Source organism: Geotrypetes seraphini, chromosome 11, assembly GCF_902459505.1.
Source record: "Geotrypetes seraphini chromosome 11, aGeoSer1.1, whole genome shotgun sequence".
NCBI classification, from domain to species: Eukaryota; Metazoa; Chordata; class Amphibia; order Gymnophiona; family Dermophiidae; genus Geotrypetes; species Geotrypetes seraphini.
The window spans coordinates 112,239,498-112,262,564 of NC_047094.1; the positions used below are offsets into that span (position 1 = coordinate 112,239,498).

Here is a 23,067-nt window from a genome sequence, read left to right on the forward strand (position 1 = left end):
CGGAGAACCACCTTGTCGTGATGAAAGACAGTGAAAGGAGGGTCCGCAACCAAGGCCTGCAACTCCCCGATCCGCCTGGCGGAGGTGAGGGCAATTAGAAACACCGCCTTCCAAGTCAGAAATTTCAAGAGGGACTTGTTGAGTGGCTCAAAAGGGGGTTTCATCAGTTGAGCCAGAACCACATTCAAATTCCACACGACAGACGGAGGCTTAAGAGGGGGACAAACCCTGAGTAACCCTTTCATGAAGCGTGTCACCAAGGGATGGAGTGACAGAGGGCGTCCCTCCAGATGTTGGTGGAAAGCGGAAATCGCACTGAGGTGAACCCGCACCGAAGTGGTTTTCAAGCCGGAGCGCGACAAATGAAACAAATATTCTAAAACCGAGGATACCGGAACTGATACCGGATCCAGATGAAAAGACGAGCACCAGGTGGAAAACCTGGTCCATTTCTGCGCATAGCAAAGCCTCGTCGAGATCTTGCGGGAGGCTTCCAACACCTCCTTCACCGATTGAGACAGGTCCGGAGGAGTCAGGGAACAAGAAACCAGGCTGTCAGGTGCAATGACTGCAGATTGGGATGTAACATGGATCCTTGACTCTGAGACAGCAGAGAAGGAGAGACAGGCAGGGGAAGAGGCTCTCTGGCACTGAGCTGGAGCAGCAGGGAGAACCAGTGCTGACGCGGCCACCGAGGTGCTATGAGAATCATCGTGGCCGTGGACGATTTTAGGTGTACCAACGTTCGCATGATCAGAGGGAACGGAGGGAATGCATACAGGAACCTCCCTTCCCAGTCGAGTAGGAAGGCATCCGCTTCCAGACGGTCCTGCGAGTACATCCGAGAACAATATAGTGGTAGTTTGTGTGTCTCCGGAGAGGCAACAGATCCACCTGTGGCGTTCCCCAGCGAGCGAAGACCTCGCGTAGAACTGCTGAGTGTAGAGTCCACTCGTGCGGTTGCAGAAGTCGACTGAGTTTGTCCGCCAGGCAATTCCGTTCTCCTTGGATGTAGACCGCCCGGAGGAAGATGTTCCGGGAGGCCGCCCACTCCCAGAGGCGAAGAGCTTCGGAGCAGAGGGGCCATGACCCCGTTCCTCCCTGCTTGTTCACATAATACATTGCCACCTGATTGTCCGTGCGGACGAGGACCACCTGGTCCTGCAATATGTGAACGAAGGCTCGAAGTGCTAGGAAGATGGCTCGCAGCTCTAGCACGTTGATGTGACACTGACGGTCTTCTGTCGACCACAGGCCCTGCGTGCGAAGACCGTCGAGGTGGGCTCCCCACGCGTACTCCGAGGAGTCCGTGGTCAGGACCTTGCGAAAAGGCGGAGTGCAGAACAATAGCCCCATGGACAGATTTGAAGAGTCTGTCCACCAACGCAGCGATTTCCGCAAGGGCGGAGTCACCGAAATGAGGCGAGACACCGGGTCGCACTCCTGACGCCACTGGGACGCGAGGGTCCACTGAGGGATCCTCAGATGTAGTCTCGCAAACGGCGTGACATGTACCGTTGAGGCCATATGGCCCAGCAGCATCATCATGCGCTTGGCCGACACCTTCGACAGTTGAGAGACCTGGTGGCTCATCCGTACCAGGGCTTCCAACCGCTGGGTCGGCAGGTAGGAGCGTAGGCGCACCGTGTCCAGCACCGCACCTATGAATTGAAGAGACTGCGAAGGCCTCAACTGAGACTTTGGAAAGTTTATCTCGAACCCGAGAGTTTGCAGGAAGGCAATAGACTGTCGGGTCGCTGAGATAACCCCCTCCCTGGTCGGGGCTTTGATGAGCCAATCGTCCAGGTAAGGGAACACGTGGAGTCCACGCGACCTGAGGGCTGCTGCAACCACCACCATGCACTTCGTGAATACTCGTGGGGACGCGGCCAGGCCGAAGGGCAGTACCCTGTACTGGAGGTGGAGGTCCCCCACCTGGAATCGTAAGAATCTTCGACAGGCGGGGTGCACCGGAACATGGGTGTATGCTTCCTTCAGGTCGAGGGAGCACATCCAGTCCCCTTCCTCCAAGAGGGGATACAGAACCGGGAGAGATAGCATTCGAAACTTCTCCCGGGCCAGGAATTTGTTGAGCTTCCTGAGGTCCAGTATGGGGCGCAGGTCCCCGGTCTTTTTTGGGACCAAGAAGTAGCGGGAGTAAAACCCCGTACCCCACTGGTCCTTGGGGACCGGCTCGACCGCCCGAAGCTTCAAGAGGGCTTTGGCTTCGGTTATAAGGGTCGGTAGCTGCGAACGGTTGCAGGGGACTAAACTTGGGGGACTGTCCGGCGGCGAGGACACAAAGTTGAGCGAGTAGCCCTCGGAGACGATCCGGAGCACCCAAGCGTCTGAGGTAATCCCGGTCCATGCCTCCCGGAAGGACCGAAGACGGCCCCCGATAGGAAGGGGTTCCTGTGAAAGTGCGGAGGGGAACCCGCCCCGTCCGCTCAGCCCGTCAAAAGGAAGGCGCTGGCTTAGAAGGGCCCTGCGCCGGGGCTTGGGGTTGTCCCCCTCTGCCTCGCTGAGACGGACGTCTCGGAGGCGGTCTCGAGAAAGCCGGGGTCGACTTCTGAGGGTATCGGCGCGGCGGAGGCCGAAAGGGTTTCTGCGGCGGGGGCCTAGGTTTGGGGCGGACCAGGGATGCTAGAGAGCGCTCCTGCTCCGACAAGCGCTTGGTCGCCGCATCCAATGACTCGTCGAATAACTCGGACCCCACACAAGGCAAGTCTGCCAGGCGTTCCTGCAGGTTTGGGTCCATGTCGAGGTTGCGAAGCCAGGCCAAGCGGCGCATGGCCACCGCGAGGGCCGACACCCTCGAAACCAGCTCAAAGGCGTCGTACACTGCATGGAATAGGTACAACCGCAATTGAGACAGGTTGGACATAAACTTGTCGAATCCTGCTCTTTGGGAGTCCGGTAACGAGTTTCGATATTGAGGAAGGTCCTTCACCATACCACGCAAAAAGGAGGAAAAGGTGAAGGCGTAGTTTAGAACCCTGGTGGCCATCAGGGAATTTGAATAGAGGCGGCGGCCAAACTTGTCCAGGGTCCGCCCCTCCCTGCCTGGTGGAACCGCCGCAGAGACCCGTGAGGGCTGTGATTTTTTAAGAGCAGATTCCACCAGAAGAGACTGGTGTGAGAGCTGCGCCTTATCGAACCCTTTAGGGGGAATCGTCCTATACTTCGATTCCATTTTTGAAGGCACAGACGTGACTGTAAGAGGGTTTGACAAGTTCTTCAGCCAGGTTTGCAGAAGGACACTGTTGAGAGGGAGTCTAGGCACCTCCCTAGGAAGAATGGGGAGGTCCTGTTCCTCCAAAAATTCTTTGGAATACCGAGAGCCTACCATCAGGTCAATCCCCAGGGCTTGGGCCATGTCCTGAACGAAGGATGAAAATGAGGACGGCCTAGCCTGGGGAGAGGGGGTTCTCGACCGCCCCACCGAGGAGAGGGGGGAGGCCTCATGGGAATAATGAGGATCCCTAACCGATCCCGAATCCCAGGATCCCCTCTCGAGGGCCCTCGAGGGGGAAGGGGAAGTTGTCCTCCTCGCAGAGCCCTTGGGTGAGGACCCAGGGGTTCGTGGGACACTCTCCCGTTTCCTCGGCGAGGCGGCCCCGGAAGACTTCCCATGGGGTGAGCGGAGGAGCCTCGGGTTGTCGAGGCGCAACTCCGACACCTGCAACGCCTCGCCCCCGAACGACAGGGAACGGTCGCGCCGAGGCGAGCCTCGGGGCCGCTTAGACTTCCTCGATCGACGCCCCGTCCGAGGTCGCGTCGAGGGCGAGGCGTGTCTGGAAGACCCGGAGGAAGAGGAGGAAAGACGGCGCACTCTGCGCAACTTTTCTTTGGGCCTTACACTCCGCTCAGGGGGTTCCCCCGAGGTCGAGGTCCGGGGCGGGGCCGAGACCGAGGTGAACGGGGTCCCAGTACCCGAGACCGAGGTCGCCGAGGCCGGGGCTCCCGAGGGAGCCGAGGCCGGGGCCTCCGAGACGGAAGGCGTCCAGGCCGAGGTCGAGGCCGCCGGAACCGCAGCACGCTGCAACACTTCCAGGGCTCCCGACAGCTCCGATGAGATCAGAGCTCGGAGGAGATCCTGGAAGGCCGGAATCCCCACGAAGGTGGGGAGTTCCGGGTCCGGGGCACACTCCCTGGAGGGCGACCTCGGTCTCGAGTATTCCCTCGGGGTGTGCGGAGTCGAGGTCCGATGCGGGGCCGGGGTCGACCCACCCGCCTTGGCCTGACTCGAGGATGGCTTCTTTGCTGAAGGGGATGGAACAGAGGACTTACCCGAAGCTTGCTTCACTGACGACGCCTTCGAGGAAGAGGGCCGAGGCGAGGCCGAGGCCCCCGAGGACGCCGAGGCCGAGGTCAAGGCCGGGGCCGAAGCCGAGGCCGACGTCGAGGCCTTAGGCGGCGCGTCGGCGGCGAACAATTCGGCCATTCTTGCCTTACGGCGACGGAGGGCCCTGTTTTGGAAGGTAGCACAGCGATCACACGAGTCTGTCGGATGTTCGGGCCCAAGACAGACAATGCACCACCGGTGAGGGTCAGTGATGGAAAGCAACCTCTCACACCGGCTGCACTTTTTGAATCCCGTAACAGGACGGGACATCCACGAAGAAAAAGAAGAAGGCCGGGAACGTACCGACGTCCCGCGGCCACGGCTTCCGGGAGCCCCCGGAACCCGACGAAAAACGAAAGGCTTTTTTTTTTTTTTTTTTTTTTTGAAAAGAAACGAAAGGAAAAGAGTACCGCGAACTAATTCGAAGGGAAAAACAAACTAAACGCGGCAGCTAGAAGGCAAAAACGCTGGAGCTCAGATCCACAGGGCTTTCTTGCTCCGCGGAAAAATTTGAACTGAGGACCACGAGGTGGGATGCGCCCTCTAGTGGGCGAGAAGGCACGCACATGCGTGGTGCAGTGTGCAAACTTGAAACTTCAATCAAGTTTGCTTGAAAAGCTGTCCGCGCCGGGGCTCCGTAGATGACGTCACCCACATGTGAGAATATCATGCCTGCTTGTCCTGGGATAAACAATTAAGCAAAAAAACTGTAGTCTTTAAGAAGAAAAGTTAACAAGGGGGTGGGGAGGAAGGGAGGGTTACCTTGCTCCTTTATTTGCCGGATCTGTCTTACAGTTTCCTTTAGGATTGCACATTTGTCTGGTTTAACGTTGAAGGTGTCGATATCGCTCAGATTAGCAGAAATCAGCTCCGCCAGCTCCTCGATGTATTTGGTCTCCTGTTCACGCCTACGCTTCTCACCACCACAGGTCAAGCTAGGCATGAGAAAATGCCAAGTGTGTGTCACATTTTAGTATACACAAAAGCAGAGCCAACACAGGGATTCTCCATTACATTTTCACGCTTGATACAGGTGTCAAAAAGGCTTTCAAACAAGCGAGAAAACTACATCTGACAATTAGAACAAACAGAATGCCCCTAAATGTCCACTTCAACCACCACCACCAAAAAAAAAAATAAACTACAAGAGGCAGCATTAAAGCAGGGGTACAGATGTATCTGCCAAAGTTAGCAGCATTCTGTCAAGATGGTGAAAAATACCACGACTCCAGGTAGGATCACACTCAGTGTGAAGCACAGGCAGTGCTGGTGTATAAACTGAAGCCCTCACAACGCAAAACTTGTCTGGTCATATTGGCATATTTTCACCAAGAGAACCATCACCCTAGGGCAGATTTTCAAAAGGGACTGTACAAGACATTGGTGAGACACCACTTGGAGCCTCCGTTTTTAGTTTTGGAAGCTGTATTTTGCTAGGGATATACAGGCAGTCCCAGGGCTAAAAGCGAGTTATGTTTTTATAGTTGCTCTTAAGTCGGATTTTTGTATGTAACTCAGAACTTGTAGGTTTTAAGATTCTTGCTGTTCACCTCTGCTCCCAGCTGACAAAAGGGCCAACTGTCCCTAGTTCCCTCTAAGATACAGCGTGCACAACCACACTTTTCTTATTGTGATCATGCACCATTCCTGAATCTGACACAGGAGAAGTGGAGGAGTCTAGGCCACTGGAAATACTGCTCAATGAAATCAAATGCAGCCGCATCCGTGTTCTTAAGTACGAATCATATTTAAGTCGGGCGTCTGTAACTCGGGGACTGCCTGTATATTTTTATAAATAAAGATTTGAAGCAGTTCAGAGGAAGGTGACCAAGATGGCATAGGGTTTGTGCCAGAAAACATATAAGAGACCTGAATATCAGGGGGTTCTGAACCCGGTCCCGAGGACACACAGCCAGTCAGGTTTTCAGGACAGCCACAATGAACAAGCATGAGACAAATTTGTATTTAAAACTACACCATCAGCCTTCTTTTGAGAACAGTGCAAGCGTCTGGGTATATAATAAAACAAAATAAAATAAATTCCAGTTCAAACAAAAGAGCTGCCACTGAAACTGAAGTGCCATACCTGACCCCTGGCGTATCACAAGAGGATGGTTTGCGTTTTCGTGACTCGGTGACTAAAGGGTCCAAGGAGTTTTCTCCCAAGCCACTCATTTTGAACACACATTCGAATCTAGAGAGGGAAAAAAAATGTCTCTTACTGGGTACGCTGGATGGGCCATTTTGATATGTACCTGCTGGCATCCACTACATTACTCTTTCATATTAATAAAAACAAGACAACTTCATTAGACAGTAAAACCTTGGTTTGTGAGCATAATTCGTTCTGGAAGCATGCTTGTAATGCAAATCACTCGCATATCAAAGCGAATTTCGCCATAAGAAATCATGGAAACTCAAGACGATTCGTTCCACAACCCCAAAACGTTAATACAAAATACTGTACGTACTTGTATGACAAGACCTCGCTCGTTTAGAACAGTTGCTACACTCCCGCAGCGTCGGAGAGAGAAGAACCATCGGCTCGGTTGTGATGACGTGATGCGCGTATCCTGTATGTACTCGTGCTGCAAAACCTCGCTCGTTTATCAAGTTAAAATTTAGTAAAACGTTTTGCTCATCTCACAAAACTCGCATGTCAAGCTTCTCGCAATCCAAGGTTTTACAGTAGTTCTTTTCGATTCTCACGTGCAACATATTATCAATCTTTACACCATCGATTACAGAGGAAAACAGGACAATATGGACAGTTTGAACAACATACCTCAAACTGTATTGTGGCAGATCCAAAGGCAAATTTCCTTCGGGGTTCCACACCCAGGGGCTGGGGCAGACAGTAGGGAGGGGGCCTGGGGGCAAACACTAAGGAGGGGCCTCAAAGCTTGCTTGCAGGCTGCCCCTTTTACAAGTCCAAGAGGGTTTGGAGTAGAGAATGACACAGGGACAAATTTTTCCCTGTCCCCCACAGGAACTCATTTTCCCATCCCATCCCATCCCAGTGAGTTCTTTTCCCATCCCTGCCCTATTCCTGCAAGCTCTGTCCTCATCTGCACAAGCCTCAAACACTTTAAAATCATAAGTAGCAACATTCTAGAGCTCAGATTGTGATGTCATAATGCCTCATTCCACCAATGCCTAAGCTCCGTCCTCATCTGCACAAGCCTCAAACGCTTTAAAATCATAAGTGGTCAAGGTTTGTGCGGTTAAGGCTGAGCTTACAGGAATGGGGCAGGGACAAAACTCATGAGGACGGGAAAATTGAGTTCCTGCAGGGTCAGTGGAAAATTTGTCCCTGTGTCATTCTCTAGTTTGGAGCTCCCAGTAACACAGGGGGGCTCAAGGCAACTGCCCTGTTGGCCCACCCGTAATGCCAGCCCTGCCTCCACCATGGCTCAGTGCTCATATAAAAGCAGACCTCTTGCACAAAGAGGAAGGGATTTTGAATTTTGCTCGTGTCCTTTTCAGTTGTAACTCAAGATGAATTACGTTCAGGTACAGTAGAGATTTCCCTGTAAAGAGGGCTTACAGTGCAAAAAAACAGTTCAATAGCTGGGTGCGTAAGAGCACAGAAAAGTGCTATTTACACATCTGTGTGCTTCCTGAGCAATTCTATAAGATATCACATAAGGTGTGATATTGTGCAACTAGGGTTATCAGATTTCCTCATTTTATTTTTTTAAAAAAAGGACATGTGGCCCCACCCCATTCTGTCTCCCAGCCTCGCCCCCACACGAACCTCAGCTCTTCTTCCACAAACTCGGGGCCACTTCTGGAGGGCCTCAGAGCATGCGTGGATGTTACACAATGACGTCACTTACATGAGTGTGACATCATTGCATCTGCATATGCTCGGAGGTCTTCCAGATGCAGTCCCGCGCTTAGGGAAGAAGAGCTGGCAGGCACCTGGACAGTCCTGCAACATGAAGGGGGGGAGGGGAAGGGACAAGTACCCAAGGGTGAAGCATGGGAGGAGTATAGACGTGTCTCCAACAGACATGTGTAACTTATAAATATTCTATAAGTTAGGCGCTTTGCATGATACATGCCCATTTGCATGGCATAAATGGTTAATACTTATTTCCCACGCCAAGTCAGATTTACACTAGAATTCTTTAATGATGTTTATGCTTATAAGAACATAATAAAAAATAGCCTTACTGGTTCAGACCAATAGTCCATCAAGCCCAGTAGCCCATGCTCATGGTGGCCAATCTAGGTCACCAGTACCTGGCCAAAACCCAAGGAGTAGCAACATTCCAGCATCTCAAAGAATAGCAAGATTCCGGAACCCCAATGAGAGCAACATTCCAGAACTAAGATTGTGATGTCATAATGCCTCATTCCACAGTGCCTCAGAGCCAACTTCATCAGTGATATTACAATGGCTTAAATGTCCTATACTTGGCTCACGTAAGAACATAAGAATAGACTTACTGAGTCAGACCATTGGTCCATCAAGCCTAATAGCCCATCCAGGTCCCTAATACCTGGCCAAAACCCAAAGAGTAGCAACATTCTAGCATCCCACAGAATAGCAAGATTCTGGAACCCCAATGAGAGTAACATTCCAGAACTAAGATTGTGATGTCATAACGCCTCATTCCACAGTGCCTCAGAGCCAACCTCATCAGTGATGTTACAATGGCTTAATTGTCCTATACTTGGCTCACGTAAGAACATAAGAATAGCCTTACTGGGTCAGACCAATGGTCCATCAAGCCCAGTAGCCCCTTCTCACGGTGGCCAATCCAGGTCACTAGTACCTGGCCAAAACCCAAGGAGTGGCAACATTCCATGCTACCGATCCGGGGTATCAGCTCAAATTTGATCACGTTATGATCACTGTTTCCCAGCGGACCCAACACAGTTAACCTCCTGGTACTATACCTTGCATTCCACTATAGAGCGCACTTCACTTATAGCATCAATGAGATTTACAGAAATGCACCAAAAAGAAAAGAATGCCATTATAATAAGTAAAAAGGTTAAAAATTAAAATAAAAACATTCAAAAATAAAAGTAAAATAAAATAATCAAATAGTTGCCTCGGAGCAGTACCTCCCATAAATTAAGTGATCAATGGGCAAGCTAAACCAGAAAGATAGGTCTTCAAATGGGGCCTGAATTTTGGATAAACAAGTTCATATTGTAACTCATTTGGAAGAGAATTCCAAAGACTGGGAAATAAAGAAAGCAGAACTGAGGATAACTTAACTAACCCCCTCTTTTACTAAGGCCGCACTAGCCATTTTAGCATTAGTGCGCTTAAATGAACTGACGTACAGACAATTGATAAGTAGGAGCTGATCGCAGATTACATGCTGGCTTATAAAGAGCCAATAATTTCGACAAATAATCTGGTTGACCCAATTGCAACACTTTGAAAGCTAAAGTTAGAGCCTTATGCATCAAACGGTGACGGGACTAAAGCGCGCAAGACACCAGCGTGCTGACAATCGAGCGCAGACAATTCGGCGCAAGACACCAGCGCGCCGCGGAAAAACTTACTTTTAAAGAGCTCCGATGGAGGGTGAGGGGGGAACCCCCCCACTTTACTTCATACTATTTGCGCTGCCGATAGGGGTGTGTGTGAGGGGTGCAACCCCTCTACATTATAGAGAAAACTGAACTTATCCCTAAAAAAATCGGAAAAAGTTCAGTTTTCTCTATAATGGAGGGTTCCAACACCCCAACACCCCCCCCAAGGCAGCGCGAACAGTATGAAGTAAAGTGGGGGGGTTCCCCCCTCACCCTCCATCGGAGCTCTTTAAAAGTAAGTTTTCCCGCAGCGCACTGGTGTCTTGCGCCGAACTGTCGGTGCTCGATTGTCGGCGCGCGAATGACTATGAACCCCATCAAACGATATTTTACAGAAAGCCAATGAAACTCTCTAAAAAAGAATGGAGAAATATGGGAAGGGTTGCCAGATTTCCTCTTTGGAAAAAAAAGAGGTCGCCTGGCCCCACCCTGATCTGCCCCAGTTCCGCCCCATTCCTCCCCCAGCCCCAACCGCACATGAACCTCCTCAAATTCGAAGGCCGCATTTGGACGTTGATGCAATGACGTCACACGCATCTGAGTATGACATCATCATGGTGATGGCCGCACATGCTCAAAGGATTCCAGACGCGGCCTCCGAGCTCAGGACTTCCAAAACCCAGACAAATTGCCAGGTTTTGGAAATCCCTCCGGGCGCCCTGACAGTTCTCTAGAAAGAGGACGTGTCTGGATTTTTCTGGACGTCTGGTAACCCTAAATATGGGGGCCCAGACAGAGTGCTGAATGTAACTCTGGCGACCTTATTGGGCAAACTGGATGGACCATGTTGGCCTTTATCTACCATCAGTTACTGTCTTACAGAATCGGTGATCCTAACTAAAGTTGCCAAGTTATAGAATTGCACCTGAAGTTTGTACCTGAGACAATGTAGAGTTCCTCAACATTCCCTGAGATCACAAAGAGCTGCAGAAGGATTTGAACCCAGGCTTCAGTGGTTCTCAGCCCACAGCTTGCACCATTAAACTATTGGTAGCCTCAGAATTTACTAGAAGCCTGACCAGAAAACCAATATTAAATTTTACATGAAATTTGATGTAGAAGCCAAACAAAATGTCAGTTTTGGTTTTGGTAACAAAACCAGCCCAAAATCTAACTCCACAAAAATGCCAGTGCTCTGTGCTGGGTACCCATAGTACTTCCACAGGAGGCTGTTATTGTTCAGGAGGGGGAGGAGAAGGAGGCAGTGGAGGCTGCCATGGTTTGGGGCCAGGGCAGTTTCGGATTCAGCTAAACCAAATGGTGATTTTCAGCTGCAACCAAAGAACCCAGTTTCAGTCGCCCTCTAATCTGAGAACAGCAGTGGGAAACCCACAGTAGATTTGTACAGCGTCTCTCAAAACATTTTTAGTTCTGGCACACTAAAAACAGAGCAAATGTTTTTCGCATCACCTTATAATTGAAATTATAAAATTGTAAAACCAACAAAAAATTAAAATGTGAGACATTAGCTTAAAGAACTTCAAATAAATATGTATGGATAATTGTAACAACGGTGAAACTAAAGTAGATAGAATTGATAATCAACGTGATGGATGAGCTTGTTTTTGAGTGCAAACTAATTCAAAATGTGGCTTGATAGTTGACAAGCAAACACGTATTTCATCATTTACCTCCTGCAGTTCTTCTCTTTTTTTTTTTTTCAATTTAATTTCTGTCTGTAATTTCAGAACTGAAAATCCAAATTTGCAAAGATAAGAAGACCCAAACAGTAACAAGCCTTGACCGATTGGTTGCTCAAGTTAGGATAACTACTGCATAAAAAATAAAATTACTTGCCTTTAGTTTTCAAGGACCAAAAATGTCAAAGAATGATATTTGTCTGGGCAGTTGTATCCTTACACACACACAGAAGCTCATAATATTGAGACTTTTGCGTATGCAACGTACATGTCACCTATTCTAGTGTATAGTTATGAAGGGAATTTTTAAAAATAAAGTAAAATTCTGGAATCTCTCGCGATATACCCGATATCTCTTCGGGTCATCTCACTGTGCCGTGGCCCACAGTTTGAGAGACACTGGTGTAGTATTGCATTGTCAAAATATTAACATGAAGCCCTCTGTGCATGTACACACACACACTACAGGTGTGTTTCCTGAAACTTGGTCATGCTGAGTTTTAATTGATCTATGTCTGTATTATACAGTACTGTGCTTGCTTTCTGCAACTTATTTATATCAAATAAAATTTTATTTTAAATATTTGAATTAATTCCTTTACATGGGTTAAAACTTGTGCCATTTCAATGGTTTTGTGTAGGTCCCTGGCCTTGTTTGTTTACAATATAAAACTCTACTGAGAATAGCCTAACCTATAGTTAAAGCGGCAGGGTGAGAACCAGGGAAGGCAGGAGTTCAAATCCCTCTGTGGCTCTTATAATCACTTAACCCTGCATTGCCTCAGGTGCAAACTTGAATTATGAGCCCTCTGGGAACAAGAAAATACCACTTTATCTGAATCTAACTCATCTTGAACCACTAAAGTCATTAGATGAATACAGCTTCAACATCCCTTACAAGTAACAGAAATGTTTGTTTTGCCCTTTCTATAATCTACAGTCGGTTATCCGTCTTTTCAGGTAACTAAACAGTTGCGTGCAAAGTTTATACACACTTGCAGGTTTCAAGGAATCTATAAGTGAATAGAAGCAGATGTTTTTCTGCTCATTTTAATGCAAAACCACTTCTTAATTTTTATTTTTGTTTTACTTTACAGATTCAAAATAAGAAAACAATAAATATGTCCCGCGCAACGGTCTGACAAGCAGGAAAAAAGGCACTGATCTGCAAATCAAGTATAGAGAGAAACGAGACATGAGCAGACCAAATACCCAATATGGCCACGTTTCGTCCAAAGGATGCATCAGGGCTTAAATTATCGTACAAATAAATTAATGAATTAAAATCCTACATTTAAAACATAAAAACATATTGATAATAAACAACCCAATAAATTTTAACATTAAATAGACCATGCATAAGGTGACCATACGTCCCATTTTGAAAAGGATTGTCCCTTTTTCAGCTCCCCTGTCCTGTTGTCCCCATGCATAGCTTCGGGACGCCGAAAAGTCCTGTTTTCAGAGACGGTGTCCTGAAGCTGTGTGTGGGGCCAACAGGATAGGGGATCGCAAGAGAATGGGCTGTCTCCCTGCCCCAGGACCAGCGTTAGGGGGGAGCAAAAAGGGCAGGGCAGGGCCTGGCCGCCCCTCCCCCCCCCAACTGTCTGGTGAGGTCTTCTTCCCTCCCTTCTATTCCCTCACTCACTACCCTCTTGCCTGCAAGCGAACTAAACTCAGGCCGCGGGGCTCTAACATGGCACGCACTGCCTTCCCTTCGCATCCGAAACAGGAAATGACGTCATTCCTGTTTCGGAGGAGAAGGGAAGCCAGTGTGTGCCGTGTTAGAGCCCCGCGGCCTGAGTTCAATTCACTTACGGGCCATTACTGTGGAGACAACAAAACGCTTTCCCATCTCCCACCCACTACCTGCCTCCGCTGGGGTTACCGGGCAACGGAGATGGGCCCAGACCGGAGAGAGAGCTCGTGAAGGTGGCAGACTGCCCGCCACACCCCGAGGGCCACAGCAACTGACAGGTAACCGCCCAGCAGTCGACTTCTAATCAGTCACACTGGATGCTAATCGTTTTGGATTTTCTTTTTCTCCTTCCTGTAAGGATTATTTATGTACCTTAAGGAAGGAGAAGAAGAAGAAAATTCAAAATGATTAGCATCCGGTGTGACTGACCATTCTACAAAGCCAGGATTTTATGGGCTCTCATACAAGTGTAGCCAGTATTCAAAGGACCACTTCTAAAGTCCTATTTTTCAATTTTTTTTTTTACCAGCACTCTAAGCCTACTCTCTGAGCATTTGCATTTACCCATCACTTGCACATGGAGGGGGAAGAAGACAAATGACAGACCAGGGGTAAGGAAGGAGGGAAGGAGAGAAAGGAAGGAGAGAAAATGCCAGATAATGGAGGGAGGAGGAAGAGATAGAAGAGGAGAGCAGAGAGGTGCCAGGGTATAAGGGAAGGGAAACTAAGGAGACAGATGCCAGACCAGAGGAAAAGGAAGGAGAGGAGATGCCAGAGCATGGAGGGGGAGGGAGAGGTAGAAGAGAAGGAAATGTGTGTGATGCCAGGCCATGGGGTTGAGTGGGAAGGAAGGAAAGGAGAAGAGACAGATGCCAGAGCACAGGGGAAGGGGTGGAGACAGAAAAATGAAGAGGGATGAAGCTGAAATGAGAGAGAGAGAGAGTGGACACTGGATGGAAAGGGCAGAGAGGGTGAACAGTAGATGGAAGGGTAGAGAGAGGGGGGACCAGTGCTGAATGGAAGTGTGGGGGAGAGGGTGGACAGATGCTGAATAGAAGTGTGGGGAGGAGGGCAGACATTGAATGGAAGGGGGTGAAAAATGAATGGATGAAATTGGGGGCAGGGCTAGGGCGGGATGGGGGCGGGGCTGAATATTAATAGATGTCCCGTTTTGATGAAAAAAATAAATGGTCACGTTAACCATGCATTAATAATAACAAAAAAGATTTAAGAATATGTAACAAGTAGAAGGAAAATACAAAAAAGCAGCGAGCAAATGAGTGTTCAAAATGTAAATTTAGTGCGTTCACCCTACACCAGAGCACGCATGTGCATATAAACAAGTCTGAGTTTTCAACATGGCAGATTCTTTTCCAGTTGGTGACTAGTCATGCTACCACCACACTGCTTCCTATAAGTATATTTGGGGGGGTTTCTTTGTTATATATTTTGTTAACATTACTGTTTTTTTGTCCCTGGACTGAAGTGCTGATATTATTGTTATTTGTAGGATTATGATTGAGAAAAATTGCTTTAAGTAAGGTTACCGGATTTTACGATTGAAAAATCCAGACCCTTGGCACCGCCTTGTCCGCCCCAGCCTCGCCCCCCTCAACCTGTCCTTGTGCTCAGAGCTGCATCAGGAAGGCATCTGCGCATGCCCAGGTGTGACACGATGACATCACACACATGCGTGTGTGTGGTCACCGCGTTGCATCTACGCACACTCAAAATGCCCTCCCAACGCAGTCCCAAGCTGGAATCTTTTCAAAACCCAGACAAATTGCCGGGTTTTGAAAAGCCATCCAGATGCCCTGGCATGTGCTCTAAAAAGAGGACATGTCCGGGTAAAGTCCGGACATCTGGTAAGCCTAGCTTTAAGGGATAAGCTGGTTTTATTTCCCTATTAGGCAGATGTTCTTTCTGGTATCACCATACTCACTACATACATGCTCTGTTTTTGGTTGAATGAACAATATTTACATTTTGAACACACATTTCCTCACAGTCAAAATTTTGTTCACACCTGCTTTGGTAGAAATAATTTCCAAATGTTTTCTGTAGCCCAACTTGGAGCACAAGTGTTTGAGGCATGTGTGGTTAAGGCAGAGCTTACAGAAATGGGGCAGGGGCAGCGACAAAACTCATGGGGATGGGATGGGGAAATTGAAGGGCAAATTCTATAAGAAGCGCCCAAATAGTAGGTGCCTATATAGACACTGTTCAGCGCGATTCAAATAAAATTGGGTGAATCACGCTGAGCGGCACCTATTTGGGCACCTATGTTGGAGGCGGCCATTAAATAGGCCAGCTCTAGGCACACTTAAAAGTTAGGCGCAGAGCTGAGCGCTTAAGAGCAGTGATTCTGTAAGAAGGCGCCTAACACATAGCCATGCCCACGCCTAACATGCGTAACGCCTATTTTTTTGAAGGCCGGCTAAATTTTTAGAGGCGCCTTGTTACAGAATCGCCTTTTTCTTGATAGGCGCCTATGTTTCAATCAGTGCTGATTAGAAAGCTCAATTACGCTTGTTATTCAATTTAGATAAGGCACCTATCTAGTTGGGCGCCTTCAAAATAGGTACCTAACTTTAGGCGCTGGTTACAGAATTTAGGCCCGAGTTCCTGCCGGGACAAATTTGTCCCCTTGTCATTCTCTAGCTAGTTTGGCCTAAGGCCTTAAACGTTGAAAGTAGAAGCAGGGAAAATGTCCATAATCAAAAAAAAACGTCCAAATGGAATTTTTTTTTGATAATGGCCTGCCTCTACATTCAGCTGTTTAAACGCCCAGACCACTACTACGTCTACACTTATACCCCATAATGAACCAAAAAAACACCTAAGCCCCAAACGTCCAACACAAGAGCTTTTAGGCGAAGGAGGAGCCAGTCCTTCGCCTAAAAGCTGGATTCTGTAACCGGTGTCTGTCAAAAACAACACTGGTTACAGAATCCACCCCCCCCCCCTAACGACATCGGGGCAAGAGGGAGTCCAAGCCCTCTTGCCCTGTGGCACCCCCGACCTCCCTGATGACATCGGAGCAAGAGGGAGTCCAAGCCCTCTTGCCCCGCGGCACCCCCGACCTCCCCAAAGACATTGGGGCAAGAGGGAGCCCAAGCCCTCTTGCCCCGCGGCACCCCAACTGCCTGACTACGTTCGGGGCAAGAGGGAGCCCAAGCCCTCTTGCCCCGGCGATCATCGGCACCCCCCCATTACATTTGGGCCAGGAGGGAGGCCAAGCCCTCCTGGCCTCTCGCCGCCCACCCCCTACAATATCGGGCAGGAGGGAGCCCAACCCCTCCTGCCCAGGCGTATCCCCTATCCCCCATCCCCCACTACAATACGGGCAGGAGGAATCCCAGGCCCTCCTGCCCTAGACACAACCCCACAATGACCGCCCCCCCTGAACCCCCCAATCGCCCCCCCCCCCCGCCGACCCGCAACCCCCCTCCAACCCCACGACCCCCCCACCCCCAATCCCATACCTGGTAAATGTTGGCCGGACGGACGGATGCCAAGTCCGCCCGTCCGGCAGGCCAGCCGGCTCTGGAATGGGGCCGGATTGGCCCAGGCGGCTGAAACCCCGCCCACAGGTGGGGCCTAAGGCACCTGGGCCAACCAGAATAGGCCCAGGAGCCTTAGGGGGGGTGCCGACGATCACCGGGGAAGAGGGCTTGGGCTCCCTCTTGCCCCGATGTCGTCGGGGAGGTCAGGGGTGCCACGGGGCAAGAGGGCTTGGGCTCCCTCTTGCCCCAATATCGTCGGGGGGGGGGGCGATGTATCACAGCAGGAGAGATTGGCTATCTCCCCTGCCGCGATGCGATCACTCCTCTATCCGAACTGCCACAACCCGCGGCAGGAGAGATTGGGCATCTCTCCTGCCATGGGTCGCGGCAGTTCGGGTAGAGGGGTGATCGCTTTGCAGTAGGGGAGATGAGGCATCTCTCCTGCCGCGATCGTTGCTGTATAGGGTAGGCAGGTTGCTGGGGCCGTTGAGCTGATCGCAGCAGCCACGATCAGCTCAGCAGCCCCTTTTTCGGCACTTAGACCTGTTTTGACTTCGTCTAAGTCAAAATGTATAAGTGCTGACTAGGCAACCTGCCTAAGGTTTTGGTTATACCTGCTGCACGCCCAAGTGTAGGTCGGCCCACCGCCCGCCCTTTCCCCTCCTCTAAACACGCCTCTTTTCTCTCTGTGCGTTTAGTCGCAGGGGAAAGGCCTAAGCTGATTTTAGATATGTCTAAAACCAGCTTTGATTATGGGTACTTGGACGATCAGGCTTTTTGATCGTTTAAGTAGCCATTTAGGACACTTTTTAGACTTTTTTTTTTTTATTATGAACCCCTTAGAGTTTATTCTTGATTTTAAAAAAAAATTTTCTCCACTCTTCCTTGCAAAACTCTTCTGTTCCTAGGACTTTTAATATGCACTTCACTTTTGATTGAGACCTCCCCCACAGATTGTCAAAAGGCCATTCAGTACATTTTTCTTTTCTTCTTTTAGATACTTCAAGGTTTATTTTGAGGTACAATTTGAATCATTGTTTTGCTGAAATATACAACCTCTTTTCAGTTTCAATTTATTCACTCGCTCCCATCACTACATTTTTTTCCCACTTGTACAAACTTTTCCTATATCACTGGATTTTCTTCACATTCTTCAACTTTTTTAGCCCAAAGTATCTTGTGTGATTGGGGATGCGCAGTTTAATAATGTTTGTATCATCATCTAACACATTTCGCTCAAAAAATAATGTTTCAGGCTATCAGGATTTTTGTTTCATTTTGTTTGCTTTGCATACGTTAAAAGAATGATTTTTGCTGTGTGTTTTATACAAAAGGTTTTTCTGACAACTCTTCTATGAGGATTTTTGCTGTGTAAAGCAAAATCTATTGTGAGCAATTGCTAAACCTTTCCGCGAGTTATCTGCAGTGATCTGTGGGTTGCGTTTATCAGATCTGGCCAGTTTTGGGGCTGTTCTATCAGAGATTTTTCTTGGTTTTCCTGTCTGTCTTGACTTCAAATTCAACAGTGAGAAAGTGTGTTAAAAAAAAAATGGAAGTTACACGAACCTGTTGATGTCAACTTAGACAGACAGGAAAACCAAGACAACTTTTCTTGGTTTTCCTGTCTGTCTGTGTTGACATCAACAGGTTCGTTTAGCTTCCATTTTTTTCACACTTTTCTCAAGATGAATTTGCTAGCAGAAAGCATTTAAAGATTTTTATACGACTTTCTTCTGCTCTATAGGAGTGAATTATCTCCATTTTCAAAAGCTAAGACAGCTACTCAGGAGGAGCACATAGTTGTTGAAAGTAGACAGAAGAATCACAAGCTGAGAGGTTAGAAGGGTCAGGGTATTTTTTCAACCTAACTGAAGGCCTAACGAGTCCCTAGACATTTTCAGTCTTACAACATTTTTTTAAAGTAACAATGAATCAACAAGAGAGTCCAAACTTTTCCACCTGCCTTACTCACTTTTCTTTTTTATTTATTTTCAATCTGTTAAAGTCAACAAATAAGCCAATCATGTATTACAATTCACATAAAGAGGCCTTGCTAAATTCTATACCATGTAGCCAAATTGTTGTGTCAGCTTCTGTTCACTTAAAGATTCTGTGAAAACATACAGTTTGACCAAGAACACAAATTTTTGCACAACTATATCACTACACACCTTTTGAAGTTATGGTTATTTCCCAACCCCAAAAATCACAAATAACCCACCTGGTTTTCAGGATAGCCTCAAGAAACATCCATAAGAAGCATCTGTATACTTTACACACCTCTATCTCCTACATGAAAATCTCTCTCGTACATATTCATTATGGATAACCTGAAACCAGACTGGTTGGGCCTGGCACTGCTAATAGGTTGGGAAACACGGATACGGAGATCTAAGAGAAGCACTGCAGAATCTGCCACCATCATTTAAACTACACAATCACTGGTCTTCTCGGGAGGATGCCAAGGAGAGCACCGACAGAGAAATGGACTCACCCTCTCACCTACAGAGGTGGTTACTCCAAGGCAGAGTTGACGCACCCTGGGACAGCAGAGGAAAGCAGCATACACGTCTGCCTGCGTTTGTGCTGTCCGACTTGAGTTTCAAATGTTGTCGATGGCACTTTTCACCCACTCTAAATTCAATGAGGGGGGGAGGGGGGAACACAACACAGAATTTAAAAAACAAGGTGTTTAACATACAGATTTTTTTTTCAGCTAATCCCCTTATTATTCACTTGAAAAAGACCCCCAGAAAAAGTAGACGGTGGAGAAGAAAGACCAGTGGTTCTATACCTGTCTGTACTGGCAAGAATACAAAACATGAAACCAAAAAAGGGGGACATTCAAACGTAAATCCTTTAAACCAACAAAGGTGCTCAGAATTACTAGTAGTCTATCATTGCACTATCTTCAATCGGTAGAAAGGTTTAAATTGAGTCAAAAACAATTTTTTTTACTGTTCATTCTTTATAAAAGCTGTCTTCAATTAATTAAGATGCAAATCAATATAGTGACTTAACTTAAAATGAAGGTAAGGTGGTTAAGAAATTGTCTCACTCCAGTGGCAAGAATACAGTCATAAAGCAGTTGACTTCCTGCAGCAAAAGTCACTTCATCCTATAATTTTCCTCATCTTCCTGCATTTTATGTCACTCTTCTGGGTAGCTAAGCTTGAACTTTTTACTTTTTCTGCTTTTTCGTTCTTCTGTACTTAATCATAAAGCTTCTGCACTTGTTATATACAGCAAATTACTTGAATATAACTTGCCTTGAGATACAACTGAAGAAGGCAAATCCAAAATACCCTTCCCTCGCCCCCACTTTCAACATATTCAAATAAGTCATTACATTGCGACTGTTAAGCTACTCAAGTTTCCACTAGAGGGCAGAATACTAAGAGGACATATGTAAACACCTTATTACAGAACAAGCTTGAAAAGGACCATATTGACAAGGCCAGAAAGCTAAACAGTACTTGAAATGGGGAGATGTTCAAAATTAAATGTAGTCTTGCAAAGAATGTATAATAAAGATAAATTCTGTTAGCCTTGTAGCGGTGAAGGAAGCGATCAGAGACAAGAAGACTTTGTTTAAGGAATGGAAAAGGTCAAAAACGGACGAAAACTGGAAAAAGCACAAACAACATCAAAGCAGGTGCCATAAGGCGGTAAGAGGGGCAAAAAGAGACTACGAGGAAAAAATAGCCAAGGAGGCAAAAAAACTTCAAGCCATTCTTTCGATATATCAAGTGGAAATGACCCACGAATGAAATGGTGGGGCCGTTGGATGACCATGGAATAAAGGGAGTATTAAAGGAGGACAAAGCCATTGCCAACAAACTGAACACATTTTTTGTGTCTGTATTTACCGAAGAGTATATACACAACATACCGGAAGCCGACAGGCTATACACAGGAAACGAAGACGGGAAACTGACAGGGTTGACAGTCAGTCTAGAAGAGATATAAAAGCAGATTGATAGGCTTAAAAACGATAAATCCCTGGGACCGGATGGCATCCATCCGAGGGTAATCAAGGAACTGAAAGGGGCTATAGCTGAACTGCTCCAACTAATAGCCAATTTGTCGATCAAATCAGGAAGGATTTCGGAAGACTGGAAAGTGGCGAATGTTACGCCGATCTTCAAGAAAGATTTGAGGGGAGATCCGGGAAACTACAGACTGGTGAGTCTGACCTCGATACCAGGAAAGATGGTAGAGGCGCTGATAAAGGACCGCATCATTGATCACCTTGATGGACACAATCTGATGAGGACCAGCCAGCATGGTTTCAGCAAAGGAAGATCTTGCTTGATGAACTTATTGCACTTCTTCGAGGGAGTAAACAGGCAGATAGACACGGGTGACCCAGTTGACATTGTATATCTGGATTTTCAGAAGGTGTTCGACAAGGTCCCGCATGAACGACTACTTCAAAAAATTGCGAGCCATGGAATCGAGGGTGAAATACTCATGTGGATTAATAACTGGTTGGTGGATAGGAAACAGAGAGTGGGGGTAAATGTACAATACTCGGACTGGAAAAGCGTCACGAGTGGAGTGCTGCAGGCTTCGATTCTTGGACCTGCACTCTTCAACATATCTATAAACAACATAGAAATTGGTACAAGTGAGGTGATTAAATTTGCAGACGAAACAAAGTTATTCAGATTAGTAAAGACACAGGATTGCGAAGACCTGCAACGTGACATAAACACACTCAAGAAATGGGCCGCGACATGGCAAATGAGGTTTAACATGGATAAGTGTAAGGTGATGCATGTCAGTAACAAAAATCTTATACACCAATACAGGATGTCTGGTGCAGTACTCAGAGAGCGCTCCTCCCTCCCCCCCAGGAAAGAGATTTGGGAGTACTCATAGACAAGTCAATGAAGCCAACCGCGCAATGTGTGGTGGCGGCGAAAAGGGTAAACAGAATGCCTGGAATTATTAAAAAGGGGATCACAAACAGATTGGAAAGGTTATCATGTCGCTGTACCGGGCCATGGTACACCGCCACCTGGAATACTGCATTCAGTACTGTTCGCATTACATGAAGAAGGACACAGTAATACTCGAAAGGGTCCAGAGAAGAGCGACTAAAATGGTTAAGGGGCTGGAGGAGTTGCCGTACAGTGAGAGATTAGAGAAACTGGGCCTCTTCTCCCTTGAAAAGAGGAGACTGAGAGGGGACATGATTGAAACATTCAAGATAATGAAGGGAATAGACTTAGTAGATAAAGACAGGTTGTTCATCCTCTCCAAGGCAGGGAGAACGAGAGGGCACTCTCTAAAGTTGAAAGGGGATAGATTCCATACAAACGTAAGGAAGTTCTTCTTCACCCAGAGAGTGGTAGAAATCTGGAACGCTCTTCCGGAGGCTGTTATAGGAGAAAACACCCTCCAGGGATTCAAGACAAAGTTAGGTAAGTTCCTGCTGAACCAGAACGTATGCAGGTAAGGCTAGACTCAGTTAGGGCACTGGTCTTTAGAATGTAAGAAAATAAGAATTGCCGCTGCTGGGTCAATCAGTAGTTCATCACGCCCAGCAGTCCGCTCATGCGGCGGCCGCTAGGTCAAAGACCAGCGCTCCAACCGAGACCAGCCCATTCCATCTGTGTATGTTCCGGTTCAGCAGGAACCTGTCCAACTTTGTCTTGAATCCCTGGAGGGTGTTCTCCCTTATAACAGACTCCGGAAGAGTGTTCCAGTTCTCTACCACTCTCTGGGAAGAAGAACTTCCTTACGTTTGTACAGAATTTATCCCCTTTTAACTTTTTTTTTTTAAATAATTCTTTATTCGTTTTCAAATTAAACAACAAGTGCACAAAAGAATATATTACAACATCATTATTCCACAATAGCACTTTGATATCTAGTAAATCAATAACCTCACCTACCACCCACCCTTCACCATATTTTCAATAAAAATATACACATATTATATATCATATTATAACATATTATGTAAAATTATTTCCAACTCCCTCCCCCCTTTAGTGTGCTAAAAAAAAAAAAGAAAAGGAGAAGAGAAGAAGTGATGACTATTCACTACAATATTTTGCCAATGGCCCCCATATTTTTATAAAGTTAGTATATGTCCCTCTTTGTACTGCTATTGCTCGTTCCATTTTAAATATATGGCATAATGGTAAAGAACTTCCTTACGTTTGTACAGAATCTATCCCCTTTTAACTTTAGAGAGTGCCCTCTCATTCTCTCTACCTTGGAGAGGGTGAACAACCTGTCTTTATGTACTAAGTCTATTCCCTTCAGTATCTTGAATGTTTCGATCATGTCCTCTCTCAGTCTCCT

General features: G+C 47.4%; 1 protein-coding gene across 5 annotated transcripts in view; it reads right to left on the bottom strand.

Moving 5' to 3' along the window:
- NCOA3 (nuclear receptor coactivator 3) overlaps window positions 1-23,067 on the bottom strand; it is a 273,852-nt gene that overhangs the window by 67,174 nt on the left and 183,611 nt on the right. For 3 of the 5 annotated variants that reach the window (XM_033963802.1, XM_033963801.1, XM_033963798.1), the window contains exons 4-6: window positions 19,244-19,383; window positions 6,432-6,539; window positions 5,108-5,280 (exon numbers count right to left, since the gene is read on the bottom strand). In XM_033963802.1, coding sequence (XP_033819693.1) covers window positions 5,108-5,280; window positions 6,432-6,520 — 262 coding nt within the window. In that variant the 5' untranslated portion in view covers window positions 6,521-6,539; window positions 19,244-19,383. The remainder of the gene's footprint in view (window positions 1-5,107; window positions 5,281-6,431; window positions 6,540-19,243; window positions 19,384-23,067) is intronic. The other 2 variants (XM_033963799.1, XM_033963800.1) reach the window with 2 other exon arrangements.